The 18,277-nt window shown below is 42.0% G+C and overlaps 1 protein-coding gene across 1 annotated transcript; it reads left to right on the top strand.

Moving 5' to 3' along the window:
- Positions 1–13,157: 13,157 nt before the first annotated feature.
- LOC122005261 (mucin-5AC-like) lies at positions 13,158–17,737 on the top strand. Its single transcript, XM_042560239.1, has 6 exons — positions 13,158–13,393; positions 13,498–13,724; positions 13,878–13,971; positions 14,993–15,107; positions 16,308–17,213; positions 17,301–17,737. The coding sequence occupies exons 2-6, from the start codon at positions 13,559–13,561 to the stop codon at positions 17,565–17,567; spliced, it is 1,548 nt and encodes a 515-aa protein (XP_042416173.1). The 5' UTR covers positions 13,158–13,393; positions 13,498–13,558; the 3' UTR covers positions 17,568–17,737.
- Positions 17,738–18,277: the final 540 nt, after the last annotated feature.

Below are 18,277 nucleotides of genomic sequence, written 5' to 3'. Positions count from 1 at the left end.
CTTCCAGTACTGGAAATCTGCCCCTTCAAAGTAAGGTGGTCGATTTGTGCTAAAACCTTCCCTCATGGCCATCTCTTTGCTCTTAGGTTGTTAAGCCGGATGAAGAGCTCCAAGCTCTGATACCACTTGTTAGGATCTTGGATGGCTAGAGGGGGTGAATAGCCTCTTCAAAAGCTAAATCTTAAAGATAAAACTCACACGAGTGGTTATCGCAGTGGAAAACAAGTTAAGATCTGAATAAGTATAAGAGAAGAAACAAAGCAAACCACAGTGACTCAAGTGTTTACGAGGTTCGGGGATAACTTGCCCCTACTCCTCGGTGTCCGTAAGGTGGACAAGCCGATCTTCGGTAGATCAACCCCGGTGAACACCCGGCTATGAACTTTCTCCTTCTCGGTGGAGTGACCTCTCAACAAAATCTCAACAGGTATGTAGAATATAGCACAAGACTTACTGAGCTTGGTGACTTAGAAGAATGAAAATTAAGCTTACAGTCACGCGAAGGTCAGTGAAACAGAGAGCAAGTCGAGACAGCCGCTTCTCAGCCCCGAGCGTCAAAGCTTTTTCACCGATCGACAGAGAGTTTTTTTTTTCTTCCCAAAGAAACTTCTTATTAACCCTCTCTTCAACCAGCCTTTTATGTCTCTGCCATCTCTGCCTTTCGCCCGCAACGGATCCCTGCCAAACTGCAGCAAATCTCTGCATCCAGCCATAGCATCGCCAATCACGCTTCTTTCTCATCTGATCATCTGAGCTCACACCAATGGAATTCTGGTCTTCACTGGTGTCTCTGAGCTCCACCCAATCACCATGAGTTGAGCTGATCGATGCCAGATCACCGCCAGATCGCAGCCACGATTTTGCTGCTTTAACAGGTTTACAGTGGAACATAGCAAAAGTCTCTCTGGTATCCTCTACTAATGAAGCTCAATTTGAAATCAACCAATTGCAAATTACCAGTAACCTGCACCTCAAAATCTTGCAGCAGATGGTTAGAAATATTTAGGCAAAAGCAACTTTGAATCAGAAAGAATCGGAGAAAGTGCATGCAAAACAGACTATAGTATGGATCGGTGCACCGATCCATACGCTCAAATCTCTTTTCGATCGTTCGATCGGTGCGGACCGATCAGAAAACTGATCGGTGGCCTTGCGTACCGGATTGATTTGATCGGTCTCCGGACCGATCAGCATCAATCGACCGGTCCCGAGACCGGTCGATATCGATCTGATAGCATCGAGTATTCGCGATGCTATCGAGTTCTCACCGATCGGTCGGCGGACCGATCAGTAACAACACAGTATGCTGTCCTGATCGGTCCGTAGACCGATCAGACTTCTCTTCTCTGCTAGTTCGCCACCGATCACCTTCTGATCGGTCACCAGACCGGGCTGTGATTTAAGAGGCAAGCTTCCAAGCTTGCTACCCTTAATCCCCGGTCCAGAGACCGAGCTACCGAGCTCTTCTCCGACTATACATGCCAAGTTTCCATACTTGGACTTCCCAACACCAGATGTCCGATCACCCTTGATCCATCTGGATTTTCCCTTGCCTGGCTTCACTCACCAGGACTTTCCAATTGCCTGGCTTCACTCACCAGGACTTTCCAATTGCCTGGCTTCACTCACCAGGACTTTCCAATTGCCTGGCTTCACTCACCAGGACTTTTCCAATTGCCTGGCTTCACTCACCAGGACTTCTCCAATTGCCTGGCTTCACTCACCAGGACTTCTCCCGTGCCAAGCTCCTTGCTCGGACTTTTCCCAATCAGATTAATCAGGTCAACCAAGTCAACCCTGATTTGTCTGAGTTAATTCAATATCTGATTGAAACTTAAATCAGTGTCAACATCAAAACAACATCCAGGTCAGACTGTATCAACAGTAACTGGGCTGGCTTGACTTCATATTGAATCGGCTGTGGTGGAGGCAAGCTGGTCTTGTTTGGGCATTGTTTAGCCATATGTCCCTCCTGGCCACATTTGAAACATCCTCGGGTGCCCTTGCGACAAACTCCTGGGTGGAATCTCCCACAAGTAGAACACTTGGGATAGTTGGGCTGTTTACTAGCTGGTCCTCCTTTTGGGTAACTCCCTGGTTTGCGTTTGTTGCTGGAGTTTCCTTTCCAATTAGAGTCGTGGGAGCTGTGGCCCTGGTGTTTCTGAGTACCTGAGCCTCTTTGGCCTTTCGACTCTGAGAGGACTTGCTTCTGCTGCTTGATACTATTCTGGTAATGCTCGGTGGTTAAAGCACTGCTCACTAGTTCTTCTGTAGTTTGCGGCCTACGGACACCGCTGGCCACATTCATTGCTATTTCTGGCCTTAACATCTTGAGCATCAACCTGACTCATTCCCTTTCAGTGCTGACTAGTTCTAGGCATAGACGAGCCAGTCTGTTGAATTTCCTCACAGCCTCCTCAACTGAAAGGTTGCCCTGACAAAACTTAGTGAACTCGTCGTAGTGGCGGTTTGTGACCCGCATGTGAAAGAACTCCTCGAAGAATTCATTTTCGAAGTCAGCCCATGTCATCTGATTCACTGGGCTTCGATTTAACTTTCTCCCACCACATACGTGCGTCTCCTGTCAGACAGAAAGAGGCGCACTTCACCTTCTCATGTTCTGGTCAGTCCAGAAGCTCCATTGTACTCTCTAGTGTTTTGAACCAAGCTTGAGCATCCCATGGTCCACTGGTGCCTGAGAAATTCTCCGGCTTGATCTTCTGCCACTGGATCAGATAGGCTTCCCTCATTGCCCCTGCTGTTAGGGCTACTGGTGCTGCAGGTTGGACTGGTGGAACCTCTATCACTACTGGGGTTGCTAAATTAGGTTCTGGAGTGACAGTGGGAGTGTTTTGCTGGTTAGCCCTTAAAGTGGCTATCTCTTGTTGCTGTTCAGCTAGTTGCTTCTGTAACTGAGCCACTACCTCTGTAAGGTCTGGAGGAGGCACTGAGCTGTCTGCCTCAAGCTGGTGATCAGTAGTTGGTGTCTTTCTAGCTGGGCGTCCTCGTACCATTTTCTAAAGACACAGAGGACATACATAACTAGTAGGATCATATTGCATAACCATTGTTATCATGTTAGGTACTATCATGCATATACAAGCATGCTTTAGTTATCTAGGAACATGAAAACAAACAAAACATAAATGAAGTGAGAGATGTTCTTACTTGGAAGCTGCAGGTTCAATGCTGATGTGTGTGTAGGAAGTATGAAACTTTGATCTGATACCACTCTGTAACGACCCGCCTCCTACTAACTAGGCTGCGAGGTCGGACCGTCACATTATGCTGTGCTAATTATAAGGTGCGGAAACAGTGCTAATTAAAATCTTACTCTGCTAATGACCATCACAGTCTGTAAGACTAGGTTCAAAGACCTTTCCATTGACATGCATACACTAGGGAAGGAACCTGAACTTTCGATTTGATCAAAAGACTGAAATGAGACCCTCCCAGTTGAAATCAGACACTCCAATCGATCGGCTGATCGATTGGAGTCATCTGATCGATTCAGCGATGCTACTGTGCACGGATGAAATTTGGATCGATCGGCTGATCGATCCGGCCCGACTAATCGATCCATTGATCGATTCAGTGTGCTACTGTGCGCGGGGGTAATATTCTGGATCGATCCAAACTTGCCAATCGATCCAGCGATCGATTCCAGGGCTTTCTGTTCGCGACAGAACGCGTCCAGATCGATCGACGGATCGATCCCGGAGCTTACTGTTCACGGTACAAACTCCTCAATCGATCAGCTGATTGATTGAGAAGCCTCCAATCGATCGGCTGATCGATTGGGGTTTCTGATTTCATACCAGGAATCTGATTTCAGCACTGTTTCGTGCCCAAATCACATGTATCAACTCTATAAGCATAAAACCAAACTACTAGGCATGACATTACTCACAAAGTACTATCTAATAACAAACTTAATGCATACTACACAATTCATGCTACTCAAACATTCTACAATGTAGGAAAGTAACTAGAATCAGAAATACTAAGTGCATGTTTGCTAGATCCCAAGCATCTTTATTCCATGTTCCCATCCACACACATCTTCACTGCATTGACCTTCAGCCTCCGCTAGTCCATCTTTCCTTTACCTTTATCTGCAGTATAAGGGAAAGAAGTATCTGTAAGCTTACGCTTAGTAAGAAACCATCTACCTCACAAAATCATGCATACGATGCAATTTATGTTCTGAAAACATGCTATTTGTAAAATGTGTTGAACATGCTAAAACATGGAATTTTGACATACAAAATATAGAAAGTAAAAGCTGAGCATGGCAATATCTTCTGGTATCAACAAGATAGAACTAAACTGATACAACAGCTATCTAAATAAATGCTAAGCTGATATAAATCCTGAACTGAAATCACATAACTAAATTGTGAAGCTTTGGAAAACTATATATCATATATAGATGAAAATACATAATCATGCTGTTGATGGGCCCGGCAACTGTACTTGCTGTGCGCGCATCCCTAACTAAACCCGGGGTTGCAAGTCCCGAATCTAGTAGGGTTTACTAGGTTATCTAAACCTAGGGACGACTATGGGAGCCCAACCCAATGGACATCTAGTCCAGTACAGTGCCACCGAAAAGTAAAATACTGATTTGTAGCTAATATACCTTATCTTGCTCTTACTAGGTTATCTGAATCTAGAGACGACTATGGGAGCCCACCCATTGGACCGTAGTCCCATATAAGCTGGAGCAAGACTAAATATGCTATTTTAAATGCTTCTACTGCATTTACTGAGCTATTAAAATGCCTACTGTGGCATTTTACTGAGCTAAACATTTTATCAAACACTTGGTGTGCACTAGAACACACCCTACGTACTGAAAATATGTATACGACTAACTAATGCATAAAAACATACGAATAGCTACTTATACTGCAGGTGAGGGGTTTCTTACATCCTGCGCTAGTTTTCCTTACGATCTGATCGCTAGGTTTTCCGAAAAGACGATCTTCTCGACGATCCTCCTACGTCTATGTGTTCTTCTCACCGAGGGAAGCGTCCTCATACCGGAGTCGTCGCCGGAAAGTGCTCCTATAGCCCTTGGGATGGAACCCTAACTCCTTTGGCTTGGTGCGCCGAGAGAAGAAGAGAAAGGAGAGGGGGTGGCGTGTAAGGGTTTGAGGGAAAGAATTGTCGTTAAAACAATTCTCCACTTAATAATTTTCCTATTTATATTAAGTGGGTAATTCGGCCCAACTCTAACATAAATATAATTGATTCCCTTTTCTTTCAGCACGACCCTGCTGGGTTCACTTGGTCACTAGAGTCATCGCTAAAGCATAAGGTCTAGTAGGTCTCGGGTTCAATACCCGCGTAGGCTACTTTACGCTTCTATTTGTTTTTGCTACTTCCGCTATTCTAAAAAATCCATAAAAATATCCTAAAATTCCAGAAAAAATTTAGGATATTTATAAAAGTATTTTGAGAATTTTTGGGTGTTACACAACGTTAGGTAACTCTTCAGGGGGAGAGTTTGCTTATTTTGATGTGTGCCAATAGGGGGAGAATGTGTGGTTAAGTTAGACCTTCATTACCTAAAGAGGAGTTTGCCCTCTAGAAAAAGGAGGAGAATGAAGGAAACCATTATTCTCATATTGGCATGAAGGAAGTTGAGACTATGAGATTAGTCTAACTTAAAAGAGGTATTGTCAAACATAAAAAAGGGGGAGATTGTTGGTGCAATATTCCCTAGATCAAGGTTGACCTGGTTGACTGAGCTTGAATTGTTTCAAGCTCAAGTCTTGATGTTTGGGTTTCGATGTTTGATAATACATGGAGACAAGACATGGAGATTGGAGGTGCAATCGTTCATGTGGTGAGATTGTGAAGGAGAGTCAAGTAGGTCAAGGTTGACTGGATACTTGACTGGAAAATCCTGGTGAGTGAAGCTAGGTGAAAGTCCCGGTGAGTGAAGCCGGGCAGCTGGAAAGTCCTGGTGAGTGAAGCCAGGCAGAATTGAAAATCCTAGTGAGTGAAGCTAGGTGAAAGTCCTTGTGAGTGAAGCCAGACAGAAAGAAAGTCTTGGTAAGTGAAGCCAGGCAGTATGAAAAGTCCTAGTGAGTGAAGCCAGGCAGATGGAAAATCCTAGTGAGTGAAGCCAGGTGAAAGACCTAGTAAGTGAAGCTAGGCAGTATTGAAAGTCCTGATGAGTGAAGCCAGGCATATTGGAAGTCCTGGTGAGTGAAGTCAGGCAGATTGAAAGTCCTGGTGAGTGAAGCCAGGCACAGGAAATCTAGATGGATCAAGTTTGATCAGACATCTAGTGTTAGGAAGTCTAAGTAGGTCAAAGGGATTGTCCGGATACTTGGCACGAAGAAAAGTCCAAGTGGGTCAAAGGGATTGACCGGACACTTGGTGAGCGAGTTCTAGCAGGTTAAGGGTGATCGGATGCTAGGCATGATGTACTAATAGGTCATAGGTAACCAGATGTTGGTTTAAGGGGCTTTGAGCTTGATTTTGGGCAAAATCAAGGAGCTGGATCAATCAGCCGATCGATTGGTTCATGCCCAATCGATCGACCGATCGATTTGGTGAGTCCTTGCGACAAGCTTCCTCCCAATCGATCGGTGGATCGATTGGGAGAGGCTTGCAATCGCACAGAACAGCGCTGGATCGATCAGCCGATCGATCTAGAGTTCCCAATCGATCAGGCGATCGATTAGGAGGTGCGATTCTGTGCAATAAGCCCTGGATCGATCGGTGGATCGATCCAGGCATTTCCCTAGAGCTCAGAGGCGCTCTGGATCAATCAACCGATCGATCCAAAGCCTCCTCGATCGATTGGGAGCAATCCAATCGATCGGGATCCGACCGTTGGCGCTGGATAAAGCCGTTGGCGTGCGATTCCTTCGACAGCTCTCGCACTGTTCACTCCCGATCTACACAGCGATCTTAGAGGGTTTTTCTCCAGAGCTCACCGCCAGTTCTTGAAGCTTCTTGGAGCAGCGTTTCCAAGGTCAAGAGGCATCCCAAGCAAGAGGAAGAAGGTAGCTAGGGTTTATTGTACACGATCTTGTAAGATTTACTTGTATTTGCTTCTTCTTCTCTTCTTGTTTGTTGTGTGAGTTTGTAAAAGCTTCTCCACCTTCGGTAGTTACCGTAAAGGAGTGTTTTCATAGTGGAGAGTGCTCGTGTGTGTGGATCCTTGGATTAGTCACCTCATCTTGAGGTGGATACCAAGTAAATCCTTTGTGTTAGCGTTGTATGTTTTGTTTCTTGTATTTCCGCTGCATATCATTGAAGAAACAAGCAACGAAGAGCACGAGGAGCGCGTCGAGCTATTCACCCCCCCCTCCCCCTCTAGCTACATATTTGGTCCCAACAATTCTTATCCCTTACAATATGATAATCACAACCTGAATCAATTTGCCAACTTTGAAAACTAAATATTTTAGAAAAGTTCGAGCAATTACCTTGATCATTTATAGATGTTTTTACTTGCTCGAGTGGTTTTGAGATGTCATTGATGGTGATTTCCAGAGTTGCAATCTTGGTTGAGTTGTGGGATGATTGATCCTTTTTCTTTAAATGATCAGACCCTAGGTGTGGATGAAGTCGCCAACATTTTTTCTTTGTGTGATTCGGCTTCTTATAGTATCCACACACAGCTTTGGATTCTTGAACTTTATTCGCCTTTTATTTTTCTAGGTCTACATTAAAGCCATGACCCTTTGATTGTGAGGCTTCAAGTCTCATGCTTACTACAACTCTTTGAATCATAGCCCTGACCTCTTGTTAGGGACGAACACTTTTCATCCTCAGAATCTCTTGACATAGAGAAGCGTATGTTTCTTCTAGCGACATAAGAAGGCCAAATATCATATCTTCCTCTCTTTGTTGTTGTAAAACTTTTAAGTCAGTTGTAATCGACCTCAAAGTATTATATTCATTCCATAGATCTTCGTAGTCACCAAATAGTTGGGAAAGAATCTTTTCTTCCTTTTTGATATCTGTAATTTTTCTTTTGATTTCAAAGATCCTTCCCAGATTTGATGCTTGTCGATACAGATTACTCATTTGCTCCTAGAGGACCTTCGATGTTGGGGCACAAGTGACCATTATTCTATGGGTTTTATCCATAGAATTTGATAGGAGAATAAATACTTCATCATCCTCAAGAGCATAGCCAGGTATAACCCTACCCGGGCTATAGCCCGGATGCCCGACGACGACGAGAAGAGAAAAACGTCGATTTTACCGTAAAAAAGGGGGAAACGGAAGAGAAAGCGGAGGCTAGCCCGGACGTTAGCGTCGACATCGACGTCGACGTGGCCCACAGCTTGGGTAGATCACCCGGGTTGGCTCCGCCATTGATCATCCTTCTCTTTCCAAGCTTTGAAAGAAAGGCCGGACTCTGCAGGAGAATCATTTGTAATATACTTCAAAATCTTCCTTGTGTTTACCAAGAGAAGTAATTAGATGAATTGAGAATCATCGATGAAAAGAAATAAGATTTTGTTGAACTTGCTTGCAAATCTCCCATATTTGTACAACGTATAAATGTTCGTTAAGGTTGATCGAACTAGTGCCCAGACAAAGCTTGAAACGTCCTATTAGAGCCAACCAACTTACTTTGATACCATGTTAAAAATTGACATGGTGTAAAGCACTGTTTTTAAAAACTCACTCTTGTATTCATAAGATACGTTACAAGCAGAACTTAGGGAAGACAGAGCCGAAATGGCCGTCCCTTCGATCTGCCGCCTTTCCCATAGCCGCCTCTGCAAAAGCGTCTCATCGGCACTTCCGACAGGCACCTTACGCCCATCGGCACCGGCGTTTTCCTCCCCCGAATCACCAACACCAAATTCGAGCCAAGGGAAAAGTCCGGTAAACGCACAGCACCACAATTGAATATCCTCCCCTTTCCGTTCCCAAGATATTCTCCCGTCTCTTAAAAATTGCAGCTTGTTCTACTGAATTAGTTCCTCAGTACATTTGCCAAGCTTCGAATCTGAATCTGAGTATAATCCCAGACGACGGTAACAATTTCTCCAATAATTTCGTGTTAATTTACATGTGCCATCTTCTTTCTAAATGGGAAAAATCCTGTTTTTTTCACAGACCTTATTACTCGACGAAATGCCATGCTATATACACATGAGAACAAGCGCCGCCACCTCCTCCTCCGAACTCGGCCTGCAACAACAGCTGCATCAGATGCCGCAGTTGCAGCGCATGAGTTTGGACTTGCCCGAGAGTGGACATACTGACTTCGACTTACTACAACAGCGCTCTCATTTCATTATGACCGATTGCTTCGCAATTAGTTACTGGTAGAGTAACTAGGGTACTTGATAATTGGATGCGGTGGTGCTGGGATAAGATCAATTTTCATCCTGTGCGAAATGCTTCGCGGCTCTGACCTACGGGACTAAATTCCACTTGATTTATTTCCCGGACAGTCTCTTAGGAGCCTTGAGAGTAGGATTATTATCTTTTCTCCGATATAGTAGTTTCCACATATTAGAGAGATAAATAAATCAAAAGCTTCGTGAAGGTAAGGAGAACAGAATTGGCACTTATCAAACGTAAATGAATCAATGATTGTTCTGGTACTCTAAATTTACTTTAGAAAACAAAAATATCAGTAGATGATACATGTTTGGAAGTTATATGTAATTAGGGTAATCAAACATTAAGTTAAATTGAATCAATCAATCATTTTTTAAAAAAATTTGATTATTTTTATATTTCGATTAATTCAGTTGATTTAATTTTTTTTATTCAGTTAAATTAAAATTAAAAAAATCAAATTGATATATTTTCGAGTTAATAAAATTTGATTTGATTAAATCTTTTTAAAAAAATTTGATTAATTCAATTTTTAATTGAATTAATTGATTTTTATCCGTTTAGTTTTTATTGAAAATTTTGCTGGGTTAGGTTAAAAAAAATAATTTATAACTAATTAAGTTCGATTTTAGGGGAGGTTAGGTAAATTTTAACTAAATTCTCTATGCCAAAAGATGCTAATATTTATTTCAAAATGATCATATCTAAAAGTTAAGAAAACGAAACTATTAATGTGATGTGATTGGAATACTGACTAAGTCATCATATCCCGAAAAGGAGGGTGTAATGAACTGTCTTCTATGTTGATCAAGTTCTCAGAAAATTTTTTGTCAACGCTACCTGTAGACAACGACTGGGTTGCCCTAGTACCTGACAACCCGATGCTCGAGACAGATCCCACGAATATATATGGAATATGATAATAGTAGAATAATAAAATGAGTACGGTGACGTACACTGATTTAGGGGCGTCCTTTGGCAGATCGGTGAGCTGGTCATGACGCTGATTGAATTGTTGTGACCTAGAAAACTAAATGAATGTGAGTCGGATAAAGAGTTGGATTTGACGACCCATAGGCGGACATGCAGGGGCGTAGATAGATTTAAAGTTACTTGGGGTTGATCGTCAGTATTGGTGTTCCGGCGACGATGGTTGTGGTCGAGTCGTGATGATAGGGCAGGGTCGAAGTCGCTTGTGGCAGGGAGAGCAGCAATGACAAAACTATCAATGGGGATAGCAATAAACATAATATTGTGGTGGCCAGAGAGGAAGGTAGCGAATGGCAGGGTCGCGGCTGTGGCTGTGACAATGTCCCACAGATATAGTACGCTAATAAAGAGAAGGTTTATCGCAGTTATGCTAATCAAGTCGCGGCTAAATGCATGCGAGGAATGACAAGAAAGGCAGCAACACCGATTGCTCATGATCGACAAATAGAGCAATATATGTAGGAAGATGAAGCAACAAATACGAAAAAATTTAGATTTAATTAAAATTTTTGACAATTCAATTGGGAGAAATAAGGATTAAGGACTAAAATGAAAATATTATAAATCATATGAATTAAAATAAAATGAGGATGGACTAAAATAAAATTTTACTTATAAATTTTTAAAAATAGGTAGGGTTGGAGCCGACCCTAGCCTAAGGGTATCTCCGCCCTTGTGGACACTACATGGACCCGAAGGGTGGCATGCAGTCAAAACACAATAGTGACTCATAAGTCGAGAGATAACGACACACAAGTTAGGACATCAGCTCGAAGGCCTAAACACAATATCGACTCAACGGTCGGATCAGCACAGAGCCGGAACAGGGACGAAGTCTGCGCCGGAACAAGGACGAAGTCTGCGCGTGGACTGCCGACATGTGAGTTGCCGGCCTGCGGAGACTGTCGACGAGGGGGGTTGTGATGCGTGGGACTTGCCGATGAGGGGGGTTGTGGCACATGGAGAGGGAGAAAGGGCTGCCAGCGCTAGGAAGGTGGCGGTGGCAGAAGGCATACGTCGACGAGGGCTGCCGACGAGAGCGTCGGCGGCTGCTGCCGGCGCCTGGCCGTGGCGCGAGAGGGGGCGCGATGGCGCGTGGCTGCCGGCGAGGGGGTGCGTGGTGCCGGCGCGGCTGCGCTGCGAGCGTGGAGGAGAAGGAGAAAGGGCTGCCGACGCTAGGAAGGTGGCAGTGGCGGCTTGAACGCTAGAGACGATGTCAGCGCTAGGCTACCGACAAGAGGAGCAGTCGACGAGAGAAGGAGTGGAGGCTACCTGCGTGTGGCGGCGTGCGTGAGAGGAGGTGGAGGTGATAGCATGGTCATCGACATGGAGAGGAGGAGATGATGTTGAGGAGAAGGCGTCACAGTATCTGTGGATGCCAAGATAGAGAGGGAGGCGTCGCCTGAGCTGCTGGTACGCCGAGGGAGGGAGAGAGGCACTGCGGCGACATCCCTATGCGTGGCTTTCCTGGTGACGGACCAGAACCTGAACCCCCATCGCATGAACAGTCCCCTTCACAAAACCCAAAATTCTCCTCATGTGAAAAGATTAAAATATCTCTCTTTTTTTTCCTTAATTCCTCTTGGATATCTAAACTACATCCGCATCAGGTGGTTTACTATTATCATCTCTCTAACTAAATATATCGATAGATAAATCAGCAGAGTTACTAACAAACACAAGTAAGAGCTTTCACCCTCGTTGAAAATATATTGCAGATTTAGCTACAATATGATTGCTTGAACCATCTGACCCAATCCGCAAAGAGTAATACTTTATTTTATTTTATTTTTTATAATTTTGGTATTCGTCTTCAAATAGCGCAGAGAATACTCACTAATGCTCGCAATCAATTCTTCAGGAAGAAAAGATATCTCTGTTTTTCATATTCGACTACGCATTATTTCGGTGGGTTGTTGACGTGTTTGCCTATTGCCGGCGGAGGTCAAATTTTCTGGATCGTAAATTACCACTCAGATGGACCATTTTATATGAAATTTCATGAACCTCATTTATTATATAGATAACGTCTATAGAATCCTATCTATTAGTAACCTCTTATCAGAAATAAATTAGAGGTTACATTCAGAGAATGTCGGTTGTTGCCGGCGAGGGTTCATGCGCTGGGCTGATGCCGGTGTTGTGTGGGCTTGCTCGTGGCGTGTAATGCTGGGCAAAAGATCCTTGATTTGTCCGCCTTGCAAAATTTTTTTTAAACATAGTGCAAAATTAACGTAAATATACAATTTATATTTTATGTAATTTTTTTTTTATCAATTATTCTATTTATTTTTTAAATTTAAATTAATAATAATTTAAATTTAATAAGATAAATAATTTACTCTAAATTTTAGAGATAATGTAATAAATCAATCAGTAGAATCCAAATTCCAGTAATTATTATCCCAGATTAAATTGGAAATATTTGAAAATGTAACTAGAATATAGATAGATTTCAAATTTAAACTTAACGTGATAACGTCAACATTGAATGCCTGATTCCGAACTCCAAGGACAAGTCTGAAGAGGAATACAAAGGCAGTGTCTTTCAATTACAGAATCAGATTATTGTGGATCTCCTGCACTTCCTTTTTATATTGTCATGCTCCAAAACCATCCAACGACAGCCTTCTCATTCGCACAGGCTCCAGGAGCTGCCCGATTATGAAAATGGTTGATCAACACGAACGATACTACAAAAGCAAGTGGATCCCATCAAGCTCATCTTCCAACGACCAACCAAGTCGTTCCTGGGTATTTCTGCCCAGGGAGGTACCCTCCTTCTGATTGGTTATCGTATCGTAGCTGTCGCGTTCTCTGGCGTTTGGGATTCAAATCACGGAGCGAAACACTGAGATGGTCGAGTCCTGAGGTGAAGCCTGAGGCGGAGGTTGAGAGAGAGACAGAGTGAATTATTTTGAAGTTCGAATCGATCTCACTTTGGCGACGAGACGAAGCAACCCTTCACTGTCGAGATCTGCGCGACTACCAGTTAGCTCGCCGACTTGCCGCCGAGCAATCGGGAATCCGACTCCCTTTTCACGGTTGATGGTTGGGAGGATATGATTAGGTTATGGTTCTCTCTTTCTGTTCGTTCGCGATTTACTATTTTTTAGCTGATTTATTTGGCGTGTGGATCTTGAGTCCTGATGCGATCGAGTTTCTTGGAAACAGTCGAGATTTTGGACTGGAGGGAATATAGTAGAGTTTCGAGTTCTCTTGTGTCGAAGGAAACATGAGTCAAGGCCTTAGGGCTGGGGTGATGGCGGCGCCAGCTCCGCGGCGGACCTTGACGAAAGAGGCGGACGAGGAACTAGCCCTATTCTTCGAGATGCGGAAGCTGGAGAAAGAGCGGAGCAACAAACCTCAACATAATGCTAGCGAAATCGATCTGCCATTGGGTAATACTGTCCTTGCTAATTACTTTCTTATGGGCATACCCATTTGACCATTCATTTCATACAAAGAAGAATATTTTCTTTGCGGCTAGTTCCTCACAGTGATTGCTTGCTAACAATGTGTTTGTTATTATTATTTTTGGTTCTGGTGCATAGGCCTCAAACCAGGGATTGCTCCCCTATTTAGGATCACCAAGGCTCGGATGGATGAATTCCTGAACTCCGACCGGGGAAAAAATGACTATGACTGGTACCATAATTTTTTCCCATCAATCATATCACTTACCATCTATGACATACTTCCATGATGAATGGTTTTGGAATTATATTTGCCTTACCAACTCCATTGTGTGATTGTTTTAGTGTTTGAATCAGTGGACGAATTTCCTATGCGCTAAATACATTTCTGCTTCCTTATGAATTTGGATAAACTAAATTCCTGTGTCCCCTGTGGGGTAGTTAGTAATCTTAGTAAGATAACCTGTAATAAAATCTAGTGCTTGCCCTTGGACGTGCAATTGAGAAGATCTGTTCCTTTCGCTGAAATGGGAAACTATTTTATTGGTTCACAAGGCTCAAATTCTAAATATCTAAAAGTCTGTATTCTTTCATTCACAGACGAAACACTATTTGTCATTCTATATTTTAGTTTCTATATTAGTTTCTCCTCTTCTGTCATGTAATTTCCTTGAGCTCGGTGACTGACTGCTTGATTATAATTTCAAATTTCCTTACTGTATCTTAATATGCAGTGCTACATTTTTTACAATATGTACTGAAATGAGAAGAAATATGGTTGGATACTTTTTGATGAGCTGCTCAAAACTAGGTGTCTAGTCATATTAACAGGAAAGAAAACTAGCTGCATGGATTTGCTGGAATTTGATGATGAGGAAGGCCATCAAAATATAAATTACAATTGCTTATTAGTTCATTTGTGATATTTTTGAATCATGGTAGTTTGCAGACAATTTGTAGTTCCCTATAACCATTATAATTTCTAAACATTTTGTGGTTCCCTATAATCACTCCAATTCATACACAATTTTACATTTTTAGCAACTGGTGCAAGTCTTCTATTTTTTATAATGGCATTATTCTCCTAATATATACATTTGATTAGAACAATCAATTTTATTGGAAGTCAGCAACCAATGATGACATTATGATACTAAAAATTTGATAAACCTGACAACCGTAGAGTTGTTTTATTGGCTAAGTATTACATATTCGCCTGGAATGAAGCAAAAAATTGTTATTTTCTATTTCAGGCTTCTTACACCACCAGGTACTCCACTTCTTCCATCTTCAGATACTGAATATAGAAGATCTCCTATCAGCAGTAATGGAACTCCAAAGGCTTGTCACACTATGCTGAGATCTAGGGTGAGTCTATACTATATCCTTGAATCTTTCATACCAGCAATAATGATTTACTATGCTGTTTACCTATGAAATAAACCATGCAATGACTTGCATATTAACACTGCCATATAGGAAAGTTAATTAGAGTGCAGTGAATCCATATAATGGCATGTTCTTTTATATTTTCTGGTTGAAGGTGTTTAAATTAACATGAAGGAGCAGGAAAAACAGCGTAACCTACATCTAGAGTTACTGTTTGATAGTTTTCCTGCAATTTAGTTCTAAATACTGTTTCTTTTTAAAATTTAAACGGCTCCTTTTGAAAAATTAGACTGGGATCCTATCCAACCAGTAGCTCCCTATTTCATGACAACTTATCATGACAGAGGAGTGGAAGTAGGAGGTGGGAATAGAGGCAAATATTGAGCGTGGGGGGTGGGAGAAGGATTGGGGGATCCTATCCAACCAGTAGTTCCCTATCTCATGACAACTTATCAGGACAGAGGAATGGAAGTAAGAGGTGGGACTAGAGGCAAATATTGAGCCTGGGGTGGGAGAAGGATTGTGGGAAAGAGGTGGGAAAAGAGCTAATAGTGTGGAAGGTTAGTTACCGCTAGAGGGCTTGTTGAAGAGGAAGAAGTGGGAGTATAGATGCTGAGAGAAAGGGGAGGACCCAACAAAATGAAGAGAGGGAAAAATTAAGGAGTTACCAAACCATTAACCTGCAACAGTTTGCAGTATTGACAACATGTTCAACACCGCCCATTGGATTCACAGTGGTTAATGATAGAAATATGTGAAGTAGCAATTAGGAATTACAATTGACTACATAATTCTTGTTATTATAATGAGATTGTATGGCATAAATGCTGGTAAAAGATTTGTAAATATAAGCGGCCACAATACTAAGAACAATTTTATTCTCCTTTTTTTTTTTTTTCATTCCCTTTTCTTTGTTCGCTCATATATAAGTGTTCTTGAGCAGCCTAATCCAACAGAATATATATAATTTCTGTAGCAGGAGCACTTAAATTTCTGCATTATTCGACTATCATGCATTATAGAAATAATAGTGATCCATGTTACACTAAATTTGGGGTCATCATAATATTCACAAATACTTGTGAGTGGATCAGTATGTATAGATGTGTTCTATGATGCACTTTTTGCTTCATTTACCTGTCTGAATAATAATTTTCCGCTCTTCATACTATTTCGCAGTTAGTGAATGCTCCAGATCCGTTAAGAGACACATTGTTGCCCAGATCTGCCTTGAACTCATCTGCCATGGGAATCCGGAGACCATCATCTGCTGGTGGCCGTAATAAACCAAGACCTGCTACTCCAACTGGACGTCCTACAATACCTGCTGCTCCAATAACTACCAGTAGACCTTCAACTCCAACCTCCAGAACTGCTTTACATGCAAAGTCACAAGCTCCATCAAGATCATCAACACCAGTCAGGTTTTCTACACCAACATCCAGACCATCAGTATTAGCAACAAGTAATCATGCATCAAGGTCAGCAACTCCTACAAGAAGGCCTTCAGCCCCATATAATACATCTACTGTTTCTGCTCCACCTAGTCAACCATCTTCTGTCGTAAGATATGCTTCAACAGCGTCCAAATGTTCAGCACCGTCACGAGGAAGTTCCCCAACGATAAAATCTGGACCATTAAAACCTTCAGACATCCCTGGATTTTCACTTGATGCACCTCCAAACTTAAGAACATCATTGTCTGATAGGCCCTCTTCAGCTTCGCGTGGCAGACCTGGAGCTCCCACGAGACGATCATCTTCCGTTGAACCTGGACCTGGTCGACCAAGGCGCCAATCTTGCTCTCCATCCAGAGGTAGGGCTCCAAATGGTAACATTCAAAAGGTAAATTCTGTGCAAACGGCAAACAAACTTCAGCAAAAGGGTGGTGATGTGAATCCTGTTGCAATTGGAAATACTATGGTTGAGCGAACAGTCAACATGAGAAGGCTCATGCCCCCAAAGCAAGACGACTGTCAATTCAGCTATAGTAATCTCTGTGCTAAATCTTCTCGTTCACCAGTGAGCACTGGTTTCGGGAGATCACTGTCAAAACAATCCTTGGATATGGCATTCAGACACATGGTATTTAAGTGTATTTAAGTTACTTTCTTTGGTCCTTTTGTGCTTCACGTTCCTCCAAATTCTGATTGATAGTTGTTGCAAAAACAGGATATCAGGCGGACCATTCCCAGCTATTTGAAGCCAGGCATGGCAAATGCTTCAGCATCATCGTCGGTTTATAGTGCGAGGTCAGTGCCCGCAAGAAGTAGGACTTTGAGCGTTTCAAACTCTCCTCTTGCCACAAGTAGCACCACCAGTTCTGAACGAAGCGTAAACAACAACCATACAGTCGGTGTTGATGGAAGTGAGGTTGAAGATGATATTATTAGTGAGAAAGGAAGCATTTGTTCCTCTACTATCTCCATTACCAGATGATCAAAAAGTAGAGTTCTTTTCTGTTTAAATAAGTGCTGCCTATTTGAGTACAAGAGGGAGGTCTCTTTTGGAATGATCTGATGATTTGTGTACTAGTTTGTTCTGGGACTGCTTGTTCCTTGTATTTACTGTTCTAAATGTTTATTTACATTACTATATTCCTTCGTAAAGCATTCGCATAATTGATCTGCTTGTTCATTCTTTCAATGTAATGCATTACGTACTACCAAATTACCTAATTTTGTTTGAGTTTTATATAAGATTTTAAATTCGGGCTGAAACCTAAAAGAAAGTATTATACATTCAAAAAAATAAAAAAGCTCTGATTCTATTAAAAGAACAATTACGAAACGCAAAATCTTGACTAGTTCTTTTTGTTTTTAATTCGAATCAAATATCTCGAATGTTTTTTCAACTCCTAATTAGATCTCTTAGACGGAGAACAAAATGTGCATGCCATGACTGAATTTCAACGCAAAGGAAAATGTTTTATTTTTCACATGTTTAATCCATGTATGTGGGGAAATGCACTGTCATTCAACAATTTCTTTATTTATAATTTATTATTTCTTAAAAATATTTTTCAAGGATAAGTTAGATAGCAGACCTTCATATATTAACTAGATTTTAACCTGTCGAAATGTTTTTTTTATCAATTGTTTCTTAAAAATATATGGCATGCCTTTAGTTGTTAAAATTTGCACATCTTT

The sequence above is a fragment of the Zingiber officinale genome, chromosome 7B (genome assembly GCF_018446385.1).
Source record: "Zingiber officinale cultivar Zhangliang chromosome 7B, Zo_v1.1, whole genome shotgun sequence".
NCBI classification, from domain to species: domain Eukaryota; kingdom Viridiplantae; phylum Streptophyta; class Magnoliopsida; order Zingiberales; family Zingiberaceae; genus Zingiber; species Zingiber officinale.
The sequence above is the reverse complement of the archived record's forward strand: the minus strand, read 5'-3'. Positions and strand labels throughout refer to the sequence as shown.

Bases quoted from the DNA above. Each gene is read 5' to 3' on its own strand.
- LOC122005261 (XM_042560239.1), top strand. From the start codon at position 13,559: ATGAGTCAAGGCCTTAGGGCTGGGGTGATGGCGGCGCCAGCTCCGCGG. The intron at 13,972-14,992 runs GTACCATAATTT...TTTCTATTTCAG, and splicing joins GGAAAAAATGACTATGACTG to GCTTCTTACACCACCAGGTA. The intron at 15,108-16,307 runs GTGAGTCTATAC...ACTATTTCGCAG, and splicing joins ACACTATGCTGAGATCTAGG to TTAGTGAATGCTCCAGATCC.